This window comes from Kryptolebias marmoratus, linkage group LG6, assembly GCF_001649575.2.
Source record: "Kryptolebias marmoratus isolate JLee-2015 linkage group LG6, ASM164957v2, whole genome shotgun sequence".
NCBI classification, from domain to species: Eukaryota; Metazoa; Chordata; class Actinopteri; order Cyprinodontiformes; family Rivulidae; genus Kryptolebias; species Kryptolebias marmoratus.
In genome coordinates this window covers 6,139,182-6,158,213 of record NC_051435.1, presented here as the reverse complement: position 1 = coordinate 6,158,213, position 19,032 = coordinate 6,139,182, and the positions used below count along the sequence as shown (strand labels likewise).

Below are 19,032 nucleotides of genomic sequence, written 5' to 3'. Positions count from 1 at the left end.
TAGATAGGTTGCAGCTTCACAGAAAGTGCTCCAAAGCCAGGCAACTAACATATATGATGGTAACAAAAGCACTATACTATTTCTCGGCTCAAAAATTCAATCTCACCTCAGTGACCAAGGCCCCCCAAAAATAATTTCAAGTGCCTGTATCACTGCACTGCACCAACTGTAAATCCTTTTCTTATCCAGAGTTATAACCTCGATCGCCTTACTGCTGATCTTCCTGTTCACACTGCAAATGGATGAGCTAAAGGTCTGCATTGATGTGCTCTTTGCCCAGATCTGCCCCTGTCATGACAAGGAAGAGCAGTTTTCTCTGCTCCTACACACTTTTCTCATGCAGTCAATGCCAACTTATTGAGGGGAATAAGATCCAGAGATGAATAAATAAAACTGCCACAGTCTGACAACTGGGATGGTCACCAAAACAGTCTGGCGCTTGTGGCCTTGACCTGGATCTAACCCTAATATCAAAATGCCACCTGTGCCAGAAGCAGCACAATGACATAGCACAAAGAGGAAACTCAGACAGTTGTTGATCATCACTAATCCATCCACCTCCCATTTACAGCTTTCAAGGTTAAAAAGTGAGACCACATGTATATATGCTCTCAGCTTTATCCATTTTATGATGTGCAAAGTTAGACTTGATTTATTATCAGTCATTAATCATTCATGTCCATACCACTACTCATATAAGCTCCACATTCTACCTGTGTCTGAAATGGAAATGTTTCTGCTGTGCAGAACTGCAGGTCAGTAAAGTCTTTTAATTAAATCTTGCACTGTAGTGATATACTTGGGTATTGTAATGCAAGTCACACTTTTGGTCACTTACCTTGTAGCCCACAGTGAGATCCTGACAATCCTGAGTGCACCCACTGACTCTACGGTTCAAACATTCGTTCACATTGCAGTTCCTCTCATCTGACCCGTCTCCACAGTCATCTTTGCCATCACACAGATTTCCCTCAGAAATGCAGCGTCCATTGGAGCACATGAAGAAGGAGCCATTGCACAAGCTTCCTGAACAGAACAAAAGATGGCTATCACTGGCACAATGCCTTGTGTTTTTCCAACAAAGCTTGGGAATGGTATTGGCCTGACATTGGATCTTGACAAATTAATTCCTTTCAGGAAATCTCCACTGCTTGTGGCACATTTTTTGTTTCCCCCTATACAGTAGGAACCCACCAGTTTCCTTGGTGAGAGATGCTGCAGGTGACACTGATGAAGAGATTCTCACTGAGAGCTAAACAGCAGTCTTACCTGCAGCAAGACATTTAAGGTTCAGAGGCAGTTCGTCAGAGTGATCGGGACAGTCTGCATAACCATCACACTCCCACTGAGAGCTGAGAAGACAGCGACCATCCCTGCAGCGAAATTCCTCAGATCCACAGGAGCGATAGACTAAAGAAAGACAGAAAGAGAACTACTTTCTTATCAAGTTACACTTGGACATGTCAGCAGCATAGTTTTAGATTAGGGTGAAACTTCAGCAGTTAAGTGTCAATTATGTAAAATAGCTCAACAGGCAAAGATTTCCATGACTACTGTTGATACCATAATGAGACACTATCTTAGTGTAAATAGAATCCTTGCTGATCAACAATTCATGCCATCTGGAGGTATAATCGTATTCACAGCTGCACCGACCAATGTTTCAAGAATAAATACAGGTTTCGTCAGCCTGTCATCATAAATCAAAGCTGCAACGGAGAATTCCCTCCACTTGAGACTCTGCAAATAGTAAATGTCCAAATAAAACTCAAGTGTCAGCATATTTACAGGCATTAGAACAAATGCATATTTTGTCTATGGACCAATGTATAATAAACCAGCTGCAAAAAAACAAAACAACAACTTGCAATTCACTCAGTTTCAGATGCTTAACAAAAGTGTTTATTTGATTAATATTTTCTGTAAAACAAACAAATAATTAAATGCTAAAATCATTCCAACTAAAACATTTATTTTTGCTTTAATAATTGTTTTTGGGCTTCTTTAAATGTATATAAAACACTGTCAATGATATTATTAATTTTTTTTTAAATATACAACTAAGTAAACATGGTTCCACAAAGTTTTGATCTTTAGCAATTAGTTTAATACTGAATGGCATTTTGTCATTCATATTAGGATAATGTCATCTGCAGACATATGTTTCTAATCCACTTTATTTTGGATACATCTTTTCATTTCTGATCCACCTTAAAACTGTCATACATCCATCAAGATATAAATCTGTCCACCATTGCTATTTAAGTCAACTTTGTTTCACAAACTTGCAGACTGCAGTTTTCAATGGTACCATATTCATAAATCACTGATAAATATTAGGAGCAAGAGAGCAAGATAAATCTACTTGCCACATTCCACCGACTCATCAGATCCATCTCCACAGTCGTTATCATGGTCACAGACGAATCGCTGGGGGATGCACGCTTTGTTGTGGCAGCGGAAAGAGCTGTCGTCACACGTGTTGTTGGGGGCTGATGAACAAAAAGAAATGGATTAAAGTCCTAATGAAAAGTTAAACATTTCTTTACCCCTGATGATATGAAAAATGTCTGAAACACATAATTTCATTGAACCCAAATACATTGTTGTGTGCTTTCTAATTATTTTTCTACTGGTAAGTGGGTTCAAATCAAGGAAGAAACAATGCTGATTGCACCACTTAGTGATGGCTTCATTTATGCAAAACCCTCCAATTATTCTATTTTCCACAACTTCTCATATACATGTTTTCTTCTAGTCCTATTCAATTTAGCTTCATTTCTAAATGTTGCTCTAAGTAATCTAAAGTTATTCAAGAACATTATTGTTTTGAACTAAAACAAAAGATTTACCACAGCCAGCTGCAGCTAGTTCGTCACTCCCATCAGGACAGTCCCTTTCACCATCGCAAAGCCAACGTTTGGGAACACAGGCATAAGATCCGGGGCAACTGAACAGCCCTGGGGCACAAGTCACTGTGCCTGAGAGGAAAACAGGGCCACATCATCTACTTTTAGAGGCCAAAAATTACAAGACATCAAATGCACCAAAGAGAGAAAAAAAAGAAATCTTCTTTTTTTAATATTGAACCTTCTGTAATCAGTCAACACTTAAGTAAATAATTCTAATAAATCAAAACATTTGCTCTGACTATATAGTATCATATTATGTTAGTATAGATCTAACATGTTATCCCCACTAAAATCTTGAATTTTCATTAGTTCCTTGTGCAGAGCTAAACATAAAGACTGTAGTTCTATGAATAATAATTATTTGGCTGAATTCTGTAAGTCAGCAACATGTGCCCTTTTCTTATGACTGCCCTTTGAGGCAAATCTGTCAAAGAAGAAAAAAAAAATGGCTGCACTGAGAAACAAAGGTAAATACAGAAGTTCAATTAGGCATGCATGGCCAAAATGCCCATTCTGCTTCTGACAAGAATTGTGCCTTTAGAAACCTTTGGACCATTTCATTAATATTTCCTTGACACTCCATTACAATCAAATTATACAAGCAATGTTCACAGCAATTCCTGTCTCTTTATCGTGGGTAGTTTCGTTTTGTTTTATTGTAGAATTCATTACACATACATCTCATTTGCCCATTGAAATAGCTGTGCCTCTTGGGCCTCAGTGATGAAAAATCTATTTGCCTCAGTGCTCACTCGAATTATCAGAAATGCCTGCGGTCTCATTTGTTGCCTCATTAGGACTGTCTCATTTCCAGTTCCGCTAGAGGGATGCATAAAGCTGTAACATGCAATGTAGCGAATGTGACCTTTATGTGAACAGCAGATACCTTATGACATCAGAAAGGCACTAACCACAGATCTGTACGCTCTCGTCAAGACCATCCTCACAGTCGTTCTCCCCATCACACAACCATTGCTTGGCAATGCACTTGTTCTTTGAGCAGGCAAACTGGTTCCACAAGCACGACGAGTCTGCAGAGGGCAGTGGAAGGAAATTCAATGTCATAAATCAAACAAAGCGAGGAGGAAACAACAACAACACCATACCCTGCAAAAGGGAAAGCCTTTTTTATCAAAACACAACAAGTGGGCAGGCTCTTATTTGCCCCTTAAGGCATTTGTGTTTTTCACAGTTTTTCTACTTAGTAACAGATATAATGTGGCTATACCACACAAATACTACAATTAAACATGCAGAGGACATTACATTATCATGCACATTAAGAGATATCCAAGCACATAGGTACAGATTATTCATTATTTTTTTCTTTAGTAGTAGTAAAATCAAAAACAGAAACAAAAGGGAAAAAGCAGCTGAATTTTGTCTAAGGGAACATTTTGCTGATCACTGGATAATAGCCATTGTGTAAAATGTGGATATACAGTATTCATGAGATGTGTTGAATTTGTGTCACTGAACCACCTACTCTCCCTGGGGAGTTGCTCTGCGGTTTCATTCTCTCAGATGTCAGGCCAGGCTAAGTCTGCCAAAGCTTTGATAAGATGTTGAGAGAAGGAAGGAGGATGTGTGCTCCAGGTCAAACCACACTATGGGAAATTATGGATCCAACTAAGGGTAGAGGTAGTTTCTCCTACTGTGTTGCTTTCCTTCCTGTCAGACTTTTTATATTACACCAGCTTTATGTGTACAGAAACTGGGATATAAGATACGGATGTGATAAACATTAAATGGCTAAATCTAGAAACCATGATTACCCAGACTTTCTGTGCATGATACCACATTTGCACTTCAAATGCAACCAGCTGCTTCAAGTGTATAACAAAATAGTAGGTCTACAGCACGTTAAGTGTATCAAAGAAACTCTTTCATGTCTCATTTTCAATAGTGGTGTGTGTAGTAGAAAAGCACATGATGCATTGTGAAGTGACAAATGACTGTTTCGTCTAATCAGATGTGGAATTTCTGAAATGTAATGACATTTTTCACATGCAACAATTCTTTTGTAGTCAGATTATCAGTCACTGATGCTTTCATATGTAAATACTGTCTGTCATGGAAAAAGCTATTTAGAACTTCTCAAAAATGTATTGCAAAACCCACATAAATTCTTTAAAACATATACAGAGCACAAGATGTTATTTTATGAAAAAAAAAAAAATTTAGAAAAAATATCTGATCATATGCTGTTGTTTTTTTTCTTTGTCCCAACATGCAAGAGCAACTTTCAAAATAAATCAAAATATTTGAAAAGTGCTATTTATGAACATCAAGTTACTTTGATTACTTCATACTGTTGTTTCTAGCTAAATGTAAAAAAGAGATGGCTGTTAGTTATTCAGGTAGACAAAATAGGATTTGCATTCTTAAACAGTTTTAAGAATTCCACGGTTCCCTTTACTTTCCCTTACTTTTATTGATGACATCAGTTGGAAACTACTAGAGTATGATTAAAGGCAAAATCAGTCATGCAAAAACAAGACTAAACTCTGCTGCGACGCTTGCATCACCATGAGGTTTTTCTTACATACATCAGTACTTTTAGTTAAACTGTAACTCAGGCAAGCTAATGCATCCCAAAAATGATTGTAACATGTCAAATTTCAGCAGCTATACTGTTTAACTTATTGTTTCTACTATCTTAAGTTAACCTGTTGGTACCCCAATATGTCCTAATAAGCATTTAACACAAATATCCACTTAAAAATGTTTTCAAATTCTGATAAAAAAAAAAAATCACTAATTTTACATGTTAACAAACCCTATCAGTAAACCTTGCAAAATAAAAGAACATTACAAAAACTATTCATGCTTTTCTTTTTATTAAATAAGCAATGTCTGCAGTATTGTGTCTTAACAACCCTTCACTTAATACATTTCATTCATATCTTGCAGTTGTATTGTTGAGACCTCAAGGGAGACAAGTTTCACAACAATCAGAGGTAATCTTTAAAAATGATATTTAAACAAGCAGGTGGAAATGTGGAGCAATAATTGATATTTGACAATTTAAAAACATGTTTCTTAGAGGAGTATCACCACACTAATTAAATGGAGTAAATTTACTAATAATACCAGAATGGCACTTGGGTTATGCTTGATTTTTTACTTTAATAAGGATATCAGTACTTTAAATAGGATCTCACACATGCAAGCATAGTTCACAGGATGTTCCAATTATGTGTACGCTGTGTAACATTTGTATTTACTTATTTTTTTTGTTTGTTTGTTTTAAATGTCAATAACTGAACTAAAACTGTTTTCTCCTAAGAACAAGTGTTAAAATACTCTTTCAAGCTTCTAACAAACAATTGGACTAACTGCTGGTTGCTTCATGACTTTAATTTTAACAACCCTAAACCAAAGAGTCCGTCAGTAGGGAAATAACAAACTTCAAATACAAGAAAGGGTAGCAAGTGTTTTTAACACTGTGTGCATGCAAAATAAACATCAACTCCAATTACCTTGCATGCAGGTGATAGAGATGAAGTTTAACAGCAACTCTGACCACCTACATCAAAGCACTAAGCCTGTTTCGTTTGATGCCACACGGAGTGGCATGTGAATGAGTGTGTTCACGCTGCTGGTTTTGAGGGTAAATTACATTAATCAATACCATGACTTAATTGCAGTCCCTTTGTTTAACTGTAAAGATCTTGACTTTGCCAAAACAGGTACTGCATATATTAGAATGTATTGCAGCAAATGTAAGGATAACGTGCCCCTGGAGAACCTATATTTCTAGGTTCAGTATAACTGTTTCAGTGACTGATTGGTGGTTAATTAACTGTTCCATTGGAAGGGTTGTGTAGAATAACTCAAAGAGAGATAAAAAAAAATGTCCTCACTATACTCAGAATACAGAGTCATAATTAGATTTGCAACAAAGTATCAATTACCACTTGGAAAAAAGTAAAATAAACACAAAAAAGGATAGCAAAACAAAGCAAATAAAATTTGCTTAACAGCAAAAGAAAAAAGAAATTATCTTCTTGTTTCCTCCTATACTCTTGACAAATGAAATAAACAAACATGCATATGTAGCCAACTTGGCTGCAACAACACAGAACAGGAAAAAGTAAAATTACGTTAAACAGAAACGATGGGCGGCTTTGTTCAATGGTAAGAACATTAATAAATCCACATCTAATAGTAAAATGTTGAGTACTTTCTGAATGTTTAAATGAATAGAGTATATCTGAGGATTTAAAAAAAACATGCACGTAAAATAAAGACAACTGTCCAGAAGGGGTAAAAAAATAAATAAAAATCTGCTGACTCACCACATTGAAATTCATCTGCTCCATCTTCGCAGTCTTTTTGTCCATCACACAGCCAAACACTAGAAATACAGTTCCCACTTGGACAAGCAAAGTGGCCCTCCTCACACTTCTGCCCATGGGAAACTGGAACATGCAACAAAATCAAGTCACCCTACCAGGCATTTGCAATGATTGAGGTCATTATCCTTTCCTAAGCTCTCTCTGGATCTCTTGTTCCACTGGCATAATCATCTCTGGAAATGAGTTCTGTCTTGAGTATTTCCTAACTGAGGCTGGCTTCCTCGATCTGCCTCTGAATGAACAGGCAAAATTTGTGTCTTTGTGAATGTTTAAATTGCTGCTCACCCTGGCAGTTGGTCTCGTCGGCATAGTCACCGCAATCATTTGCACCATCACAGATCCATGACGGGTGGATGCACAGTGAGGTGGAGTTGCAGCTGATGAAATCTTTTTCTTTCACCCCAAGCTTGTAAAAGTGGGAGCATTCTGTGTGGTCTGAATACAAAACACATCACCACAATAACCACCTTGTCACAATGCCACTGATACTGAGGCAATGGCAAAGGGTGCAGTACTCAATCTGATCCAAATGATGAACAAGTGACAAGGATATATCTGATTTGCTCAAGATGTGGTTGTGTCTACATTTTCATTTTGAATGCAATGCAAAGGCTGAAGCACTTACTGCAGTTTTTTTCATCTGAGGCATCAGCACAGTCAATGACCTGGTTGCACCAAGCTGAGATGGGTACACAACTCCCATCTTTGCAAGATGATTCTGATGAGCCACATGTGATATCTGTTGGCAAACATAGCTATTTCAGAAACATAGTTCAAAATAGTACATTTGCAACTTCCTTGTCCTATCAGTAGTGGAAATTAGCTCTTATTTTATGATTTTTTTTTTTTTACAGGTGGACAGCTTGTGCAATAAAGCCTGATAATATCCAATGCTATTTTGGTGCTATGCAGCATAATTACAATTTAAAAGGTGTATCTTAGTTCTTTGGTTTTGATTGTTACCAGCTATGCTCTGTTAACTGTGTTAAGCTCTGTGTTTTGTAATAAGGGTATAACTTACTAATGCTGTATTTAAATCTTCTAATGATTACATATCCCATTAAAAATGAGGGGTTCATAAGGGCACACCATACTGAGATAAATTCTTTCTTTAATCTGGGACTGCTAAATTAGAAGGTCCTCATTAATTGTCAACCTGCTGCTGTCTCCTTGTGGGTTTAGTCAGCATGGTAAAAATCTCCACGTGTTAACATGCTCCCACGATCATCAATTACAGCACAAAAATAACACGAATCGGAAAATCCAAAATTCCATCAAAGATAAAATTCCTCCAGCAATGCTAACCTCCTACCCCCACCCCACCCCTCATCCCCCACCAAATATTGTCTTGGGCTCTGGAAAAAAGCTGTCAGGGATAGTAGCTGGGCGTCTCTTTTAATTTGTGCACTTCTTATGATCTTTGGGCTCATTAAACAGTAAGGGCTTAGCACATTATGTGGCCTTGTGTGCTGTATTAACATAAGCATTAGCGGGTCTTGAATCTGCTCTCTGAGGCAAGATGGATAAAACATGACACCAAACGGCTGCAACTCACTGCTACAGAAAGCTTCATCAGAATTATCCCCACAGTCATCGATGCCATCACAGAAGCGGCTACTTGCCACACAGCGTTGGTTGTAGCAGGGCCGAAAACCCCTTCGACAGCTCCTGTTGTCTAAAAAAAATTGAATTACATGAGGACGTTGCAACTGACTACAATTATTTTCTAACACCAGGAATCATCAGCTGCCTTCAGGCATTTGGTCTTCATTCTCATCTTTTACCTAGATTTGTAACATTTCTCTTACCACAGTACTGCATCTTCTCATCTGATTTATCTTTGCAATGTGCTACTCCATCGCAGGTCAGTTGGTAGTTTATGCACTCTCCATTGCCACATTCAAATTCAGTGTAAATGTTACATGAGGAGTTCTCTGCTGCAGAAAAAAAAGCAAAAAAATACAAGAAAGGTGATGACTGCAAAAAGACATTTACCTTATATATAACAAGTTCTAGTTTTTATATTAGACCCTAAACAATGAGGTTAAATGCTTTTCAGATTGAACTACTGATGGCAATTAGAAAGTAATACATCACTTATGTTACTTAAATGAATATATTTGTAAAACTTTCTTGGTGAATCAGTACCTGATTCCTTCTAAAAGGCTTAGTTATAACTTCTCTTAGAATAATGCATCTTGAAGTCCAGAAGACTTACACACACATCTGTTGTCATCCAAGAGCACACGTTCTCCCCGACAAGAGCAATTGACCCTTCCATGTGGGGTCAGAAGACAAAGGTCACCACAGCCTCCGTTCATGTGTCGACATGGGGACAGCTCACCTTAAATATCAAACAGGATGAAATAGACACGCAGAAGTAGGAAAAGAGCAAAAAAAAAATACTACTACTACTACTACTAATAATAATAATTTTAATATCAATAATAATAATAATAATAATAATAATAAAGATTCTGAGGGAAAAAAAAAATAACCCATCCATATAAGACCCATCAGTTAAAACATAGAGCTTCTTTCTCCTTTAATGTTTACGGAACATTGTGGAGGTTTGGAAACGAACAAATAAAACGTGTGAAAAAAACACTGAAACAAGAAATTTCTGGTATAAATGATCAAGGACGTTTCTGGAGAAATATACTTGTCCGCTCTAGACCCTCTGGTAACTGTTGCATTCATAAGACACTAAATGACATTAATCTGTTCTGCAGCTCAGGTAACCTAATTGTGAGATTATTTATATTCAGGATATTCATGACAAGGAAAATGAAATTAGAGCATAACAATGTAAAGGCAAAAAAGGATTAAGCAATGTTCAAATTCAACATATCTGTTCATTGCACATGAAACTGTAGACTAGCAGCTGTGCTCATTCAGGTTACAAGATGCAATTATCCCCCATAACAAGATAAACAAGGAAATGAGTTTCTTTTGCTATTCGAGTCCAACCAGTGGGATGTGCTTAAGCCCACATCTCTTTGTCCTACTTGGAAATTAAACTTCATATGACACTTAAGAGACTCCCTCTACAACATAAGCTACTTTTTTTTATTAATTACCATTGAGGCTTAAGTTTCCAGCCATTCTAAATAAGACCACTTTCATTTATCAACTCATTCTTTAACATCAAATTAAAATGTTCTTTTAAGTATGTAGCTCTTAGTAACCAACAGCTATGTATGTTTTTTTTTAAGGACTAATGTTAATAGTGTCTGAAATCATCTTTATTACCTTACAAGTGTTTACTGGAATTTAACAGCATCAAGATTGCAAGGGATTTAACTTTATCACTGTTTAAAAAAAAAAAAAAAAAAAAAAAAAAATCCATGCAAACTGTGATGATATTACACCACTGTATGTATTTTTAAATTTTGTCATATTTGTGAAACCTTTCACACTCTAAAATAATGCAGTTCTATGCACAAAACACAATAACTAGACACCTGCTCACACACACAGAACACAAATGTTCTAGATTCAACTCTGCATGCACTTCTCACAAAATGTAGTTTATCTCTAGGTGTTCATTTACTCACAGTTATTGGTATCCTTGGCCACAGCTATAATTCCCATTGGCTGATGAGGTATATCTGCTCGAAGTACCTTGGTGTCACCACCCGTGTACTTGTTTGATCGCAGCACAGCTCGACGAGCCCAGTCTGACCAGTAAATGAAATCTGCATAGATGGCAAGGCCATAAAAGTTTCCAGGCCCTGATTTTACAATGACCTAAACAGATGTGAAACAGGGTGCAACTGTTAAGTTTGCAAACTAAACAACTTACATAATACAGCTTTAAGATATGAGGGACTTCAGACAAAGATTTGTATTCATTATGATATTATTATGATGTTTGTACTTCAACTGTTGGTACTTCTATTCTCAAACATCTTTTGAAAATAAAACTTGGTAGCATACTGATATATTTCTAAATATAACCCCAGGAATAAATGAGAGAGAAGAATGCTTCCTCTCATTAATCAACAAATCAACCCCTGCTGCCAACTTGACTGCTTAACCCAGATGTTGGGGGAGTAAATGACAGTGCCAATGGCAGTGAGGCAAGAATCCATCAGATGCCTCCTTCTGGGACTCTCCAGGCTTGAGTGGAGGATCGGGGACTCCAACAGCTCAGTAGTCTCAGCCATTAGCAGGACAGGCTTGTAAGCGACATTGCATTAGCCCTGTGCCATTCTGGGATTAATAGGACAGGTGTTGATTAAAGGAGCCCAGCGTGTGGAAGCAACAACTGGCCATCATGCCAGCCAGTGGTAGTGAAAGAAAGAAAGGTGAGCGACAGATGGGGCAGGGAAGAACATACTGATAGGAAATTAGATTTGGGAGACATTAGGTGTACAGCCTGTAACACATTAGTTTTGTGTTGAAATTATGTTTTGAGTAAATGAGAAAATATTTCATTTAGTGTCCCCAGTGGATCTCTGTCCAGCAATATCCAGGAATGCTATTTTAATTAAGAAATGCCTAAATGGTGACATTGAAGCCTTTGCATCGCAAGAAAACAAACACGCCCAAGGAGAATGTGAAACAATGAACTCAAATAGCAGCCATTCCTGAACCTCTAGATTTTTCCCCTCTTTTTAAAGCAAAAAAGGATATCTTTTCTAGCTAAACTTGCTGACCTGTATGCTGTCATCATTAATTATGGGTCTCCACTCTCAAAACGGCACAGAGATGAGAAACATGAAACTTCCCTATTCCCAGACTTACTGTCAGCTGATAATGGTACCACAGCAGTTAGAAGGAATAGCTGTGCCTGCAACCAAAGTTTATATTGATATGACTCATTACAAAACTGCTGCATTAGTTTCTTATCACTTTTATTTGAGGTCTTTAGTTTGTTATAATCCTGTACCTAAAGGCATTTTATGGGGTAATTTGAACATATCATTGCCATGTGAAATTAAACAATATCCTTTAAATGGGCAAGTTCCCTTAAACTTCCACAGCAGGCTCCTTTTCTAAAGTGTATGTGTTGTTTAAAGACACCCAACAACTGCAGTTTGGTTAGAGAATGAAGTTAACAGTCAGATGTCTCTGTTTAATTTACACATTTTAATTGGAATGGAAATTCTGCACCCAGAGCAGTATTACTGCAAAGCCTTTATTAGCAGGACTAGACTGCAGCAAGCGCAGGTGGGGTCTCAAAGGTGAAGACTTTCTGAGCCTAGCGACCTAGCTCATCACACATATGGGTAACTAATTGAGATGGGCCAAAGTGCTGAGCCACACAGGCCATGTTGAGCAAAAACTAGAATCTATGGCAGAAAAAGGTCATCGTGTACTGTAATCCTCTGTATACCCTGGACACAGCTGGTTGGGCTGTCATGCATTATGCATGAAACTTTTATGGACCAAACGTGAACTACCCTCACTGAGTTTTATTTACTTTAGCAAGGATGGACTTTTGTGATTAAGGAAACCATCTGTGTCCTCAGAAAGGAAATAAGAGAACTTCAAAAAGTATTTCAAATCCCATCTGTTGTGTAGAGGATCTTGTTCGAGGAGCTCAACTGCATGGAAGATTAAATACAAAAAAAAAAAAAAAAATGTTTTCTTTTCAAAGCAAAAAGACAATTTGACATTCTATCCTTGAAAATCCGCCTTTTGCCAAGTGCAGCTTTGAATTCCAAAGTCTGCATGTGGTCCATCTTTGGTGGTATCAGAAATGTAGCATCAGCAAAGATACCATTTATATAGGTGTGTTAGAGGCTGCAATGATTTCCATAATTTTAATAAATAGGGTTGCATGTATTATGAAACATAAAACTGGTCTCTGTGGAGAGGTGCATCAAAAATATTGCTGCTAAAATACATTTTTTGCATTAGTGGAACTTAAAACATCATCCTATTTGCAGAAAATTCACCAAATGTGAATAAGGAATTAATAAAACATATATATAACAAGGAGGGTGACGCAGTTGTTTGTGTAAGTGACAGACATAAAAATCTATAACCTCTAAAGTTAAATGTGAAAAATCTAAGTAATTTAAGAAAATTATTCACCGTATCCTAAAAAATAAATAAATCTGTAAATAAATAACTAAATAAAAAAATCCTTTTGCACCTAGTGCAAAAATTATTGTATTTTCTTTTTTTATTGCCATATATTATATATATTATATTATATAATATTTTGATCTTGTTGGTCCTAATTCATTCTGGGGGGATAAATACTGAAATATTGAAAATTATTAAACTTAAAACTCTTGTTAATGTCAAATTCTTTTAACATTGTTCAGTAAAATAGGACAGAAACATTTCAAACTGTCATGATTGAGAGGACATGCTTATTATGTAACTAAAAAACTAAACTAATAAAGTACAAACTTTTACACAAAGAAAAAGGAGAATTTTAACCCCCATTATGAGTCAAATCTTCATACTCACAAATCGACTGGAACCATCGTAGTCACATCTCTCAATTTTGCCAAGGCTTCCATCAGAAAAGTAGAGCTTCTCTGCTTTGTGGTCAATCGTCAGTCCATTGGGTGTCAGGATGTCAGAACTAATGACAATCATCATGTTCTTGCCAGCTAAGGTGGACCTCATGATGCTGGGCCTCTGTTCATTCCAGTTGGTCCAAAACATCAGGCTAAACATGCAAAAGGAACAATTAACTCTAGCAATTAAAATATAATACAATCCATTTCATTGTTAAAACAAGCAGACTAAGCTCACTACTTGTTACGAACTCATTACCTCTCAAAAAGAGGAGTTACTTGTTGCACAACAACAACAACAAAATGAATGAGTCTCATGTGACTGAATTACAAATTAGAAAAAAAAAAATATATATTTTTTACAAGCGATGCTGCAAAACCACAGCCATGAATGCAGAACATACACAAGTCACACAGAGAAATGGTCAATATTGAATTAAGATTGGTAATTATTTGTACAGTTACTCAATGAAGTTATTATCATCTGATAGCTGAAAAAGACTTTAATGACATGCTTTTTATGCCCTAAAAGAGCTCTTTGCTGATAAAATTGTGACTCACTTTCAAGTACAATAAATGGATAAGTATGTTGTGTGATTAAAGGTCATCTCTGCAGATTATTTTGTGTGAAAAAAAAACATAGCAGCACTTGCACAAATGAATATATATATATATATATATATATATATATATATATATATGAGACTGCAACAACGAGGGTCCATGTTTTAAATCACCAGCTGTGCAGACAAATAACTGAAAAAAAGAGCTAAAATGAATTAGTAATGGCATAAATAAAATTATCCTAACCCTGGCCTCACTTTTCATTATGTAATAGTCATAGAAGTCCATTCTAGTATCTTGCTAAAAATTCAGGTCAGAAGTCACAACCAGAATCTTCTAATTAATCACTTGAGTTTGAATTGTAATTATCAGACTGAGATTCTGGAGTGGGATGGATATGGTGCCAAGCTGCCAACCAAGGTTAGTTTGAGGTCAAGAAATTAATTTAGTTAGTCTAACAGGAGCAGCAGGATACTCACTCCTCTCTGACTGCTCAATGAAACATTTTTTATATATTTATGTAAAAAAGTAGATCTTAACAACACAAAGCACTTCCTTGAACTTTGTTTTTTTTCTTCTTTTTTAAAGATGATAACATGCAGCTAATGAAACCAATTAAGTCAGTGCTCTAAATTCTATGGGTCAACCTTACAAAGAATCAAATCAGTTAACTACAAGGAACAAAAATGCTTCTCCAAACCAAATATAAAGCATAATAACACAATCTTTTGAACAACAAATATTTTTTGTCAGCATTTTAGAACACTAAAGAGAAAAACTGGAACAAAATCAAACCAAATTAGCAGTTTTATTTATTTATTTACTTAATTTCAAAGCTGCGTTGTGTTGATAGAGTAATATATTGAAAGGGAAATTTTCATCAAAATTCAGCTTTTGTCTCTTTTTTTAGAGAGATCCAAAACAGGCTAACTTGTAAAAAAAAACTTACACATGGAATTTTAAAGATTTGTAATTGATTAAAAAAATAATAATACAAACACAAAAGAGGAAACTTTTCAATAATAAAATAGGGTGATTTATTTCTAAATGCCTAGTAAAAAGATGGTTAAATGAAGGAGCAGCACATGCTTAATGTTTCACTTGCTTTCATTCGTCTGTCTGCATTTTATTATGCTTTATGCTTAGATTTACAAACAAGCACAATAATTGAGAAAACCGCAAAGCAATACATCACACCACTGATAAACTCGGGTGTCAGTGTTTTGGGACTAAGCAACTCATTCAATATTTTGAAACACTGGTTTGAGAAGTATGCTGACAAAAGAGCTACTGACTTTTGACACTCATCCAGAGCCAGGACATGTGGGTGATCTTCCTCTGAAAGAGTGACCACTGCCTGCTTAGGAAAGGCACCAACCCGTTTCTGGTCTATAGTTTTTCTGGTGATGGTAGAAGTGGTGGTGCTGGACCAGTACAAGGTGTCCCAAGCCCGGTGATAAGCCAGACCCTCCACAGAACCTACATCTTAAAAGCAAAACAAAATAAATTATATACATACACACAAACACACACACACATATATACATATATACATATATATATATATATATATATATATATATATATATATATATATATATATATATACATACATATATATATATATATACATATATACATACATACATACATATATATATATATATATATATATATATATATATATATATATATATCAGCATAATAACAATCAACAAATACCTAACCTTTTCAATGAAACACCCTAGTTCAGGCACAGAAAATTAAAAGTTACAACAGAGCACAGTTCAATTGAGAAACCAAAAGAAAAAGTGGCAACAATGTTAAGAGCTTTTCAAATTCTTTAAAAGCTAAGCAAAAGTGCTTTAGTGCTTTCTTGATTAGCTTCTGTTATAAAGGATACAAAAGACCATTATTTCCAAAAGTAGAGGTATTTAGAGTAAAAGCAGCATTGTAAGGACCACTCAAAATTTATCCAGATAGATAAATCAGGACATACGAGTCAATGTGACCAATTATTGTCAGTGTAACAATAAGCATATACTATTTTTCTTTTGAGGTTTTTTATACGGAAAACCTTGGGATGATTTTTTTACTATTACCACCGCAATCTGTAACACTGCTGCTAGATATCACTAAAAAAGAAGTCCGTTTTTTGATTCAAAATGTGCTACTGAATTATCAAAATCCATCCATCCATCCATCCATCCATCTATCCATCCAGTTACAGTCATTTTAGCAGACAACTTCCTTTTCCCTAGGTACCTCCTCCAGCTGATCTGGGAGTTATTTCCTAGCCAGCCGTGGGATACAATATCCTTACCAGGGTATGTCCAGAGGTCTGCCTTAGGGGCAAACCTAGGTTGGATTATTATTATTATTATTTCATTATTTTTTTGTGGGAAAAATTAGGGCAAGCTGGGTGTTTATATATATATATATATATATATATATATATATATATATATATATATATATACATACAATTATTTATTTCTGGAGATGGCAAGCTCCAATTCTGTTAGAACTGGGATGGTGTTTCATTGATGACTGACAGATAATTTACTTGCCTCACTACTTTGGGCATACAGCTATTTGTTAATACCGCAATCACTCAGGAACTGAGTGTGTTTTTACTGCAAACCAGCTTTCTAAACACAGGATGAGAGCGGCATTTACAGCCTCCCATGTTATTGTATGGATCTGTGACATGATAACAATCTCCTGAGAGATCCACTGATTACTAACAGATAATTTAGCCATATTCATTTTTAATTACTTATTTTACCTTTATTTTTTAACTTCATACATATCCAAATGTTTTTGCTTTTACTATTTCTGTTTTACACATTCATTATTTTGATCATTTTAGTCTATTTTATATTTTAGAAAAAAAGAGTCAGCAATAAATATTTGAAATATGAAAAAGGAAAAAAAAAAAGTAAACTACCATTTGAGAACATCATAAATTTTGGAAGGCTTAAAAAAATCCAATAAAAGTGAAACAGAAAAAAAAGGTCCCAAAACAGCCCACATATTAAATAATAAACAAAGCCTCACTCAACCCGTCCCTTTGCTGTCAATATTTTGTATCAAAAGTAACTTTACAAATCAAGTTTTTATGTTTTTTTTTCCATCTGTCAACCACTAAAAACATTTCAGTTAATTATATGATTATTCTAGCTATATGTCATGAGAGGAAAACATTTATGAAGCCCAAATAACTTTCTTCAAAAACCACTTACATTTTAAGTGTAGAAATCTCTTTTCATGTAAACTTAAGTGTCTCAGTATTTACAAAGTCTGTGTCTATTAATTGGCAAATTTGATCTATTATGGACCTTATTTTTGTTACACAAGTTTATCCACCAATGCAGTCTTTCATTTTTCTAAATAATAAACATGTTTTGGATAATTTGACTATAACCATGTGTCTAAAACCTCATAAGCTATACCCTTGAATACTTAAGACCGTCTGAGTCAGCCGGCAACTAATTAATAGTTTGCAATAAAAGCTGTCTGGCAGCATGGAGTTTCTCACAAACTGTTGGCCACGCAAGGGAGTAATTAATGGGGGACTCAGAGTTTAATTAGGGAAATATGGATGATTAACATCTTCACCTTTCCTCAATGATGAGGTTCAGAAAAAAAGAGAAGAAAAGAGAAGGCAGTCTTGATTTTATGCAGAAGACAGTTTGAAATGCCCCCTAAGGGTGATAACCCTTATCTAAAAAATATATGCATCTGATAGATGGCCTGTTTTGATTCAAGACCAAATAATCTAACTAGAAACAAGGAAAGTCATAATGTCCTGCTACAATTATTTCCAGTGTAGCTGCATTATAAACAATGTGCCAGCCCAGCTTTTAAAAAATGAGGAAAAGACAAATGTTGTGGACTCAAAATTTCAAATTGCTCTCATATGAAATATTTGGACCACTTTCATTTTGCATTTCACAAGTGGGAAGGCGTGAAGGACACTTACACTCCTGACAGATGGTTCTTGATAATGCCTGTTCATTTCTAGAAGATAAATAAATAAGCAGAAAGCTCCCACAGCAAGAGTGTGGAAGATGGGTTGGGGGATGGGTGAGAGTGGATCTGTAACACTTTGCCAGTCTCCCTGTGCGAGAAAAGGAGGGAAGGTGCAGAGTTCTGCTCCCTGTGGAAACTGTTCAGAATAGCAAAGGACAGTGGTTGTATTGAATAGGCCCTTTTGCTGCTGATTTGATTCCAGCCACTTATTATCAAGGCACAACTGACTGGGACTTTGTTTGTAATACAAATAGATTGGTCCTTGCTCAGATGAGGTCTGTCAATAATCAGGAAGCTTTTAAGCATAGGCACTATATGGTACCAACTTAGAAAATTAAATTGTCTTTGAAAGAAGAAAAAAAATAAAATAGAGAAACATCCCACTTGGGATTAACTTAGACAGCTGCAATTAACATTATGTGAATACCAGCAAGAGAAAGTTTTCATTAAAACTGAACCTTTTTTGTTTTGAAAAGCAGCTTGAAGCAGCAGATGCAGGTTCATTCACATAGCTGAATATTTTAAACATAAACCTAGGAAGAGAAACAATAAAAAAGGAAGCTAACAATGTCTTGAAACTCTACAAGTGTGGACATGGCACAACTAATATATATATATATATATATATATATATATATATATATATATATATATATATATATATATATATATATATAT

The 19,032-nt window shown here is 35.7% G+C and overlaps 1 protein-coding gene across 5 annotated transcripts in view; it reads right to left on the bottom strand.

Annotated features, from left to right (window-relative positions):
- Positions 1-19,032, bottom strand: part of lrp1bb (low density lipoprotein receptor-related protein 1Bb) — a 236,922-nt gene that overhangs the window by 46,702 nt on the left and 171,188 nt on the right. For all 5 annotated transcript variants that reach the window (XM_037976153.1, XM_017420710.3, XM_017420705.3 and 2 more), the window contains 14 exons: positions 15,615-15,804; positions 13,703-13,907; positions 10,831-11,023; positions 9,492-9,617; positions 9,082-9,210; positions 8,829-8,948; positions 7,899-8,012; positions 7,559-7,708; positions 7,214-7,336; positions 3,824-3,943; positions 2,853-2,981; positions 2,370-2,492; positions 1,270-1,410; positions 839-1,026 (listed from right to left, as the gene is read on the bottom strand). In XM_037976153.1, the coding sequence (XP_037832081.1) occupies positions 839-1,026; positions 1,270-1,410; positions 2,370-2,492; positions 2,853-2,981; positions 3,824-3,943; positions 7,214-7,336; positions 7,559-7,708; positions 7,899-8,012; positions 8,829-8,948; positions 9,082-9,210; positions 9,492-9,617; positions 10,831-11,023; positions 13,703-13,907; positions 15,615-15,804 (2,051 nt within the window). The remainder of the gene's footprint in view (positions 1-838; positions 1,027-1,269; positions 1,411-2,369; positions 2,493-2,852; positions 2,982-3,823; positions 3,944-7,213; positions 7,337-7,558; positions 7,709-7,898; positions 8,013-8,828; positions 8,949-9,081; positions 9,211-9,491; positions 9,618-10,830; positions 11,024-13,702; positions 13,908-15,614; positions 15,805-19,032) is intronic.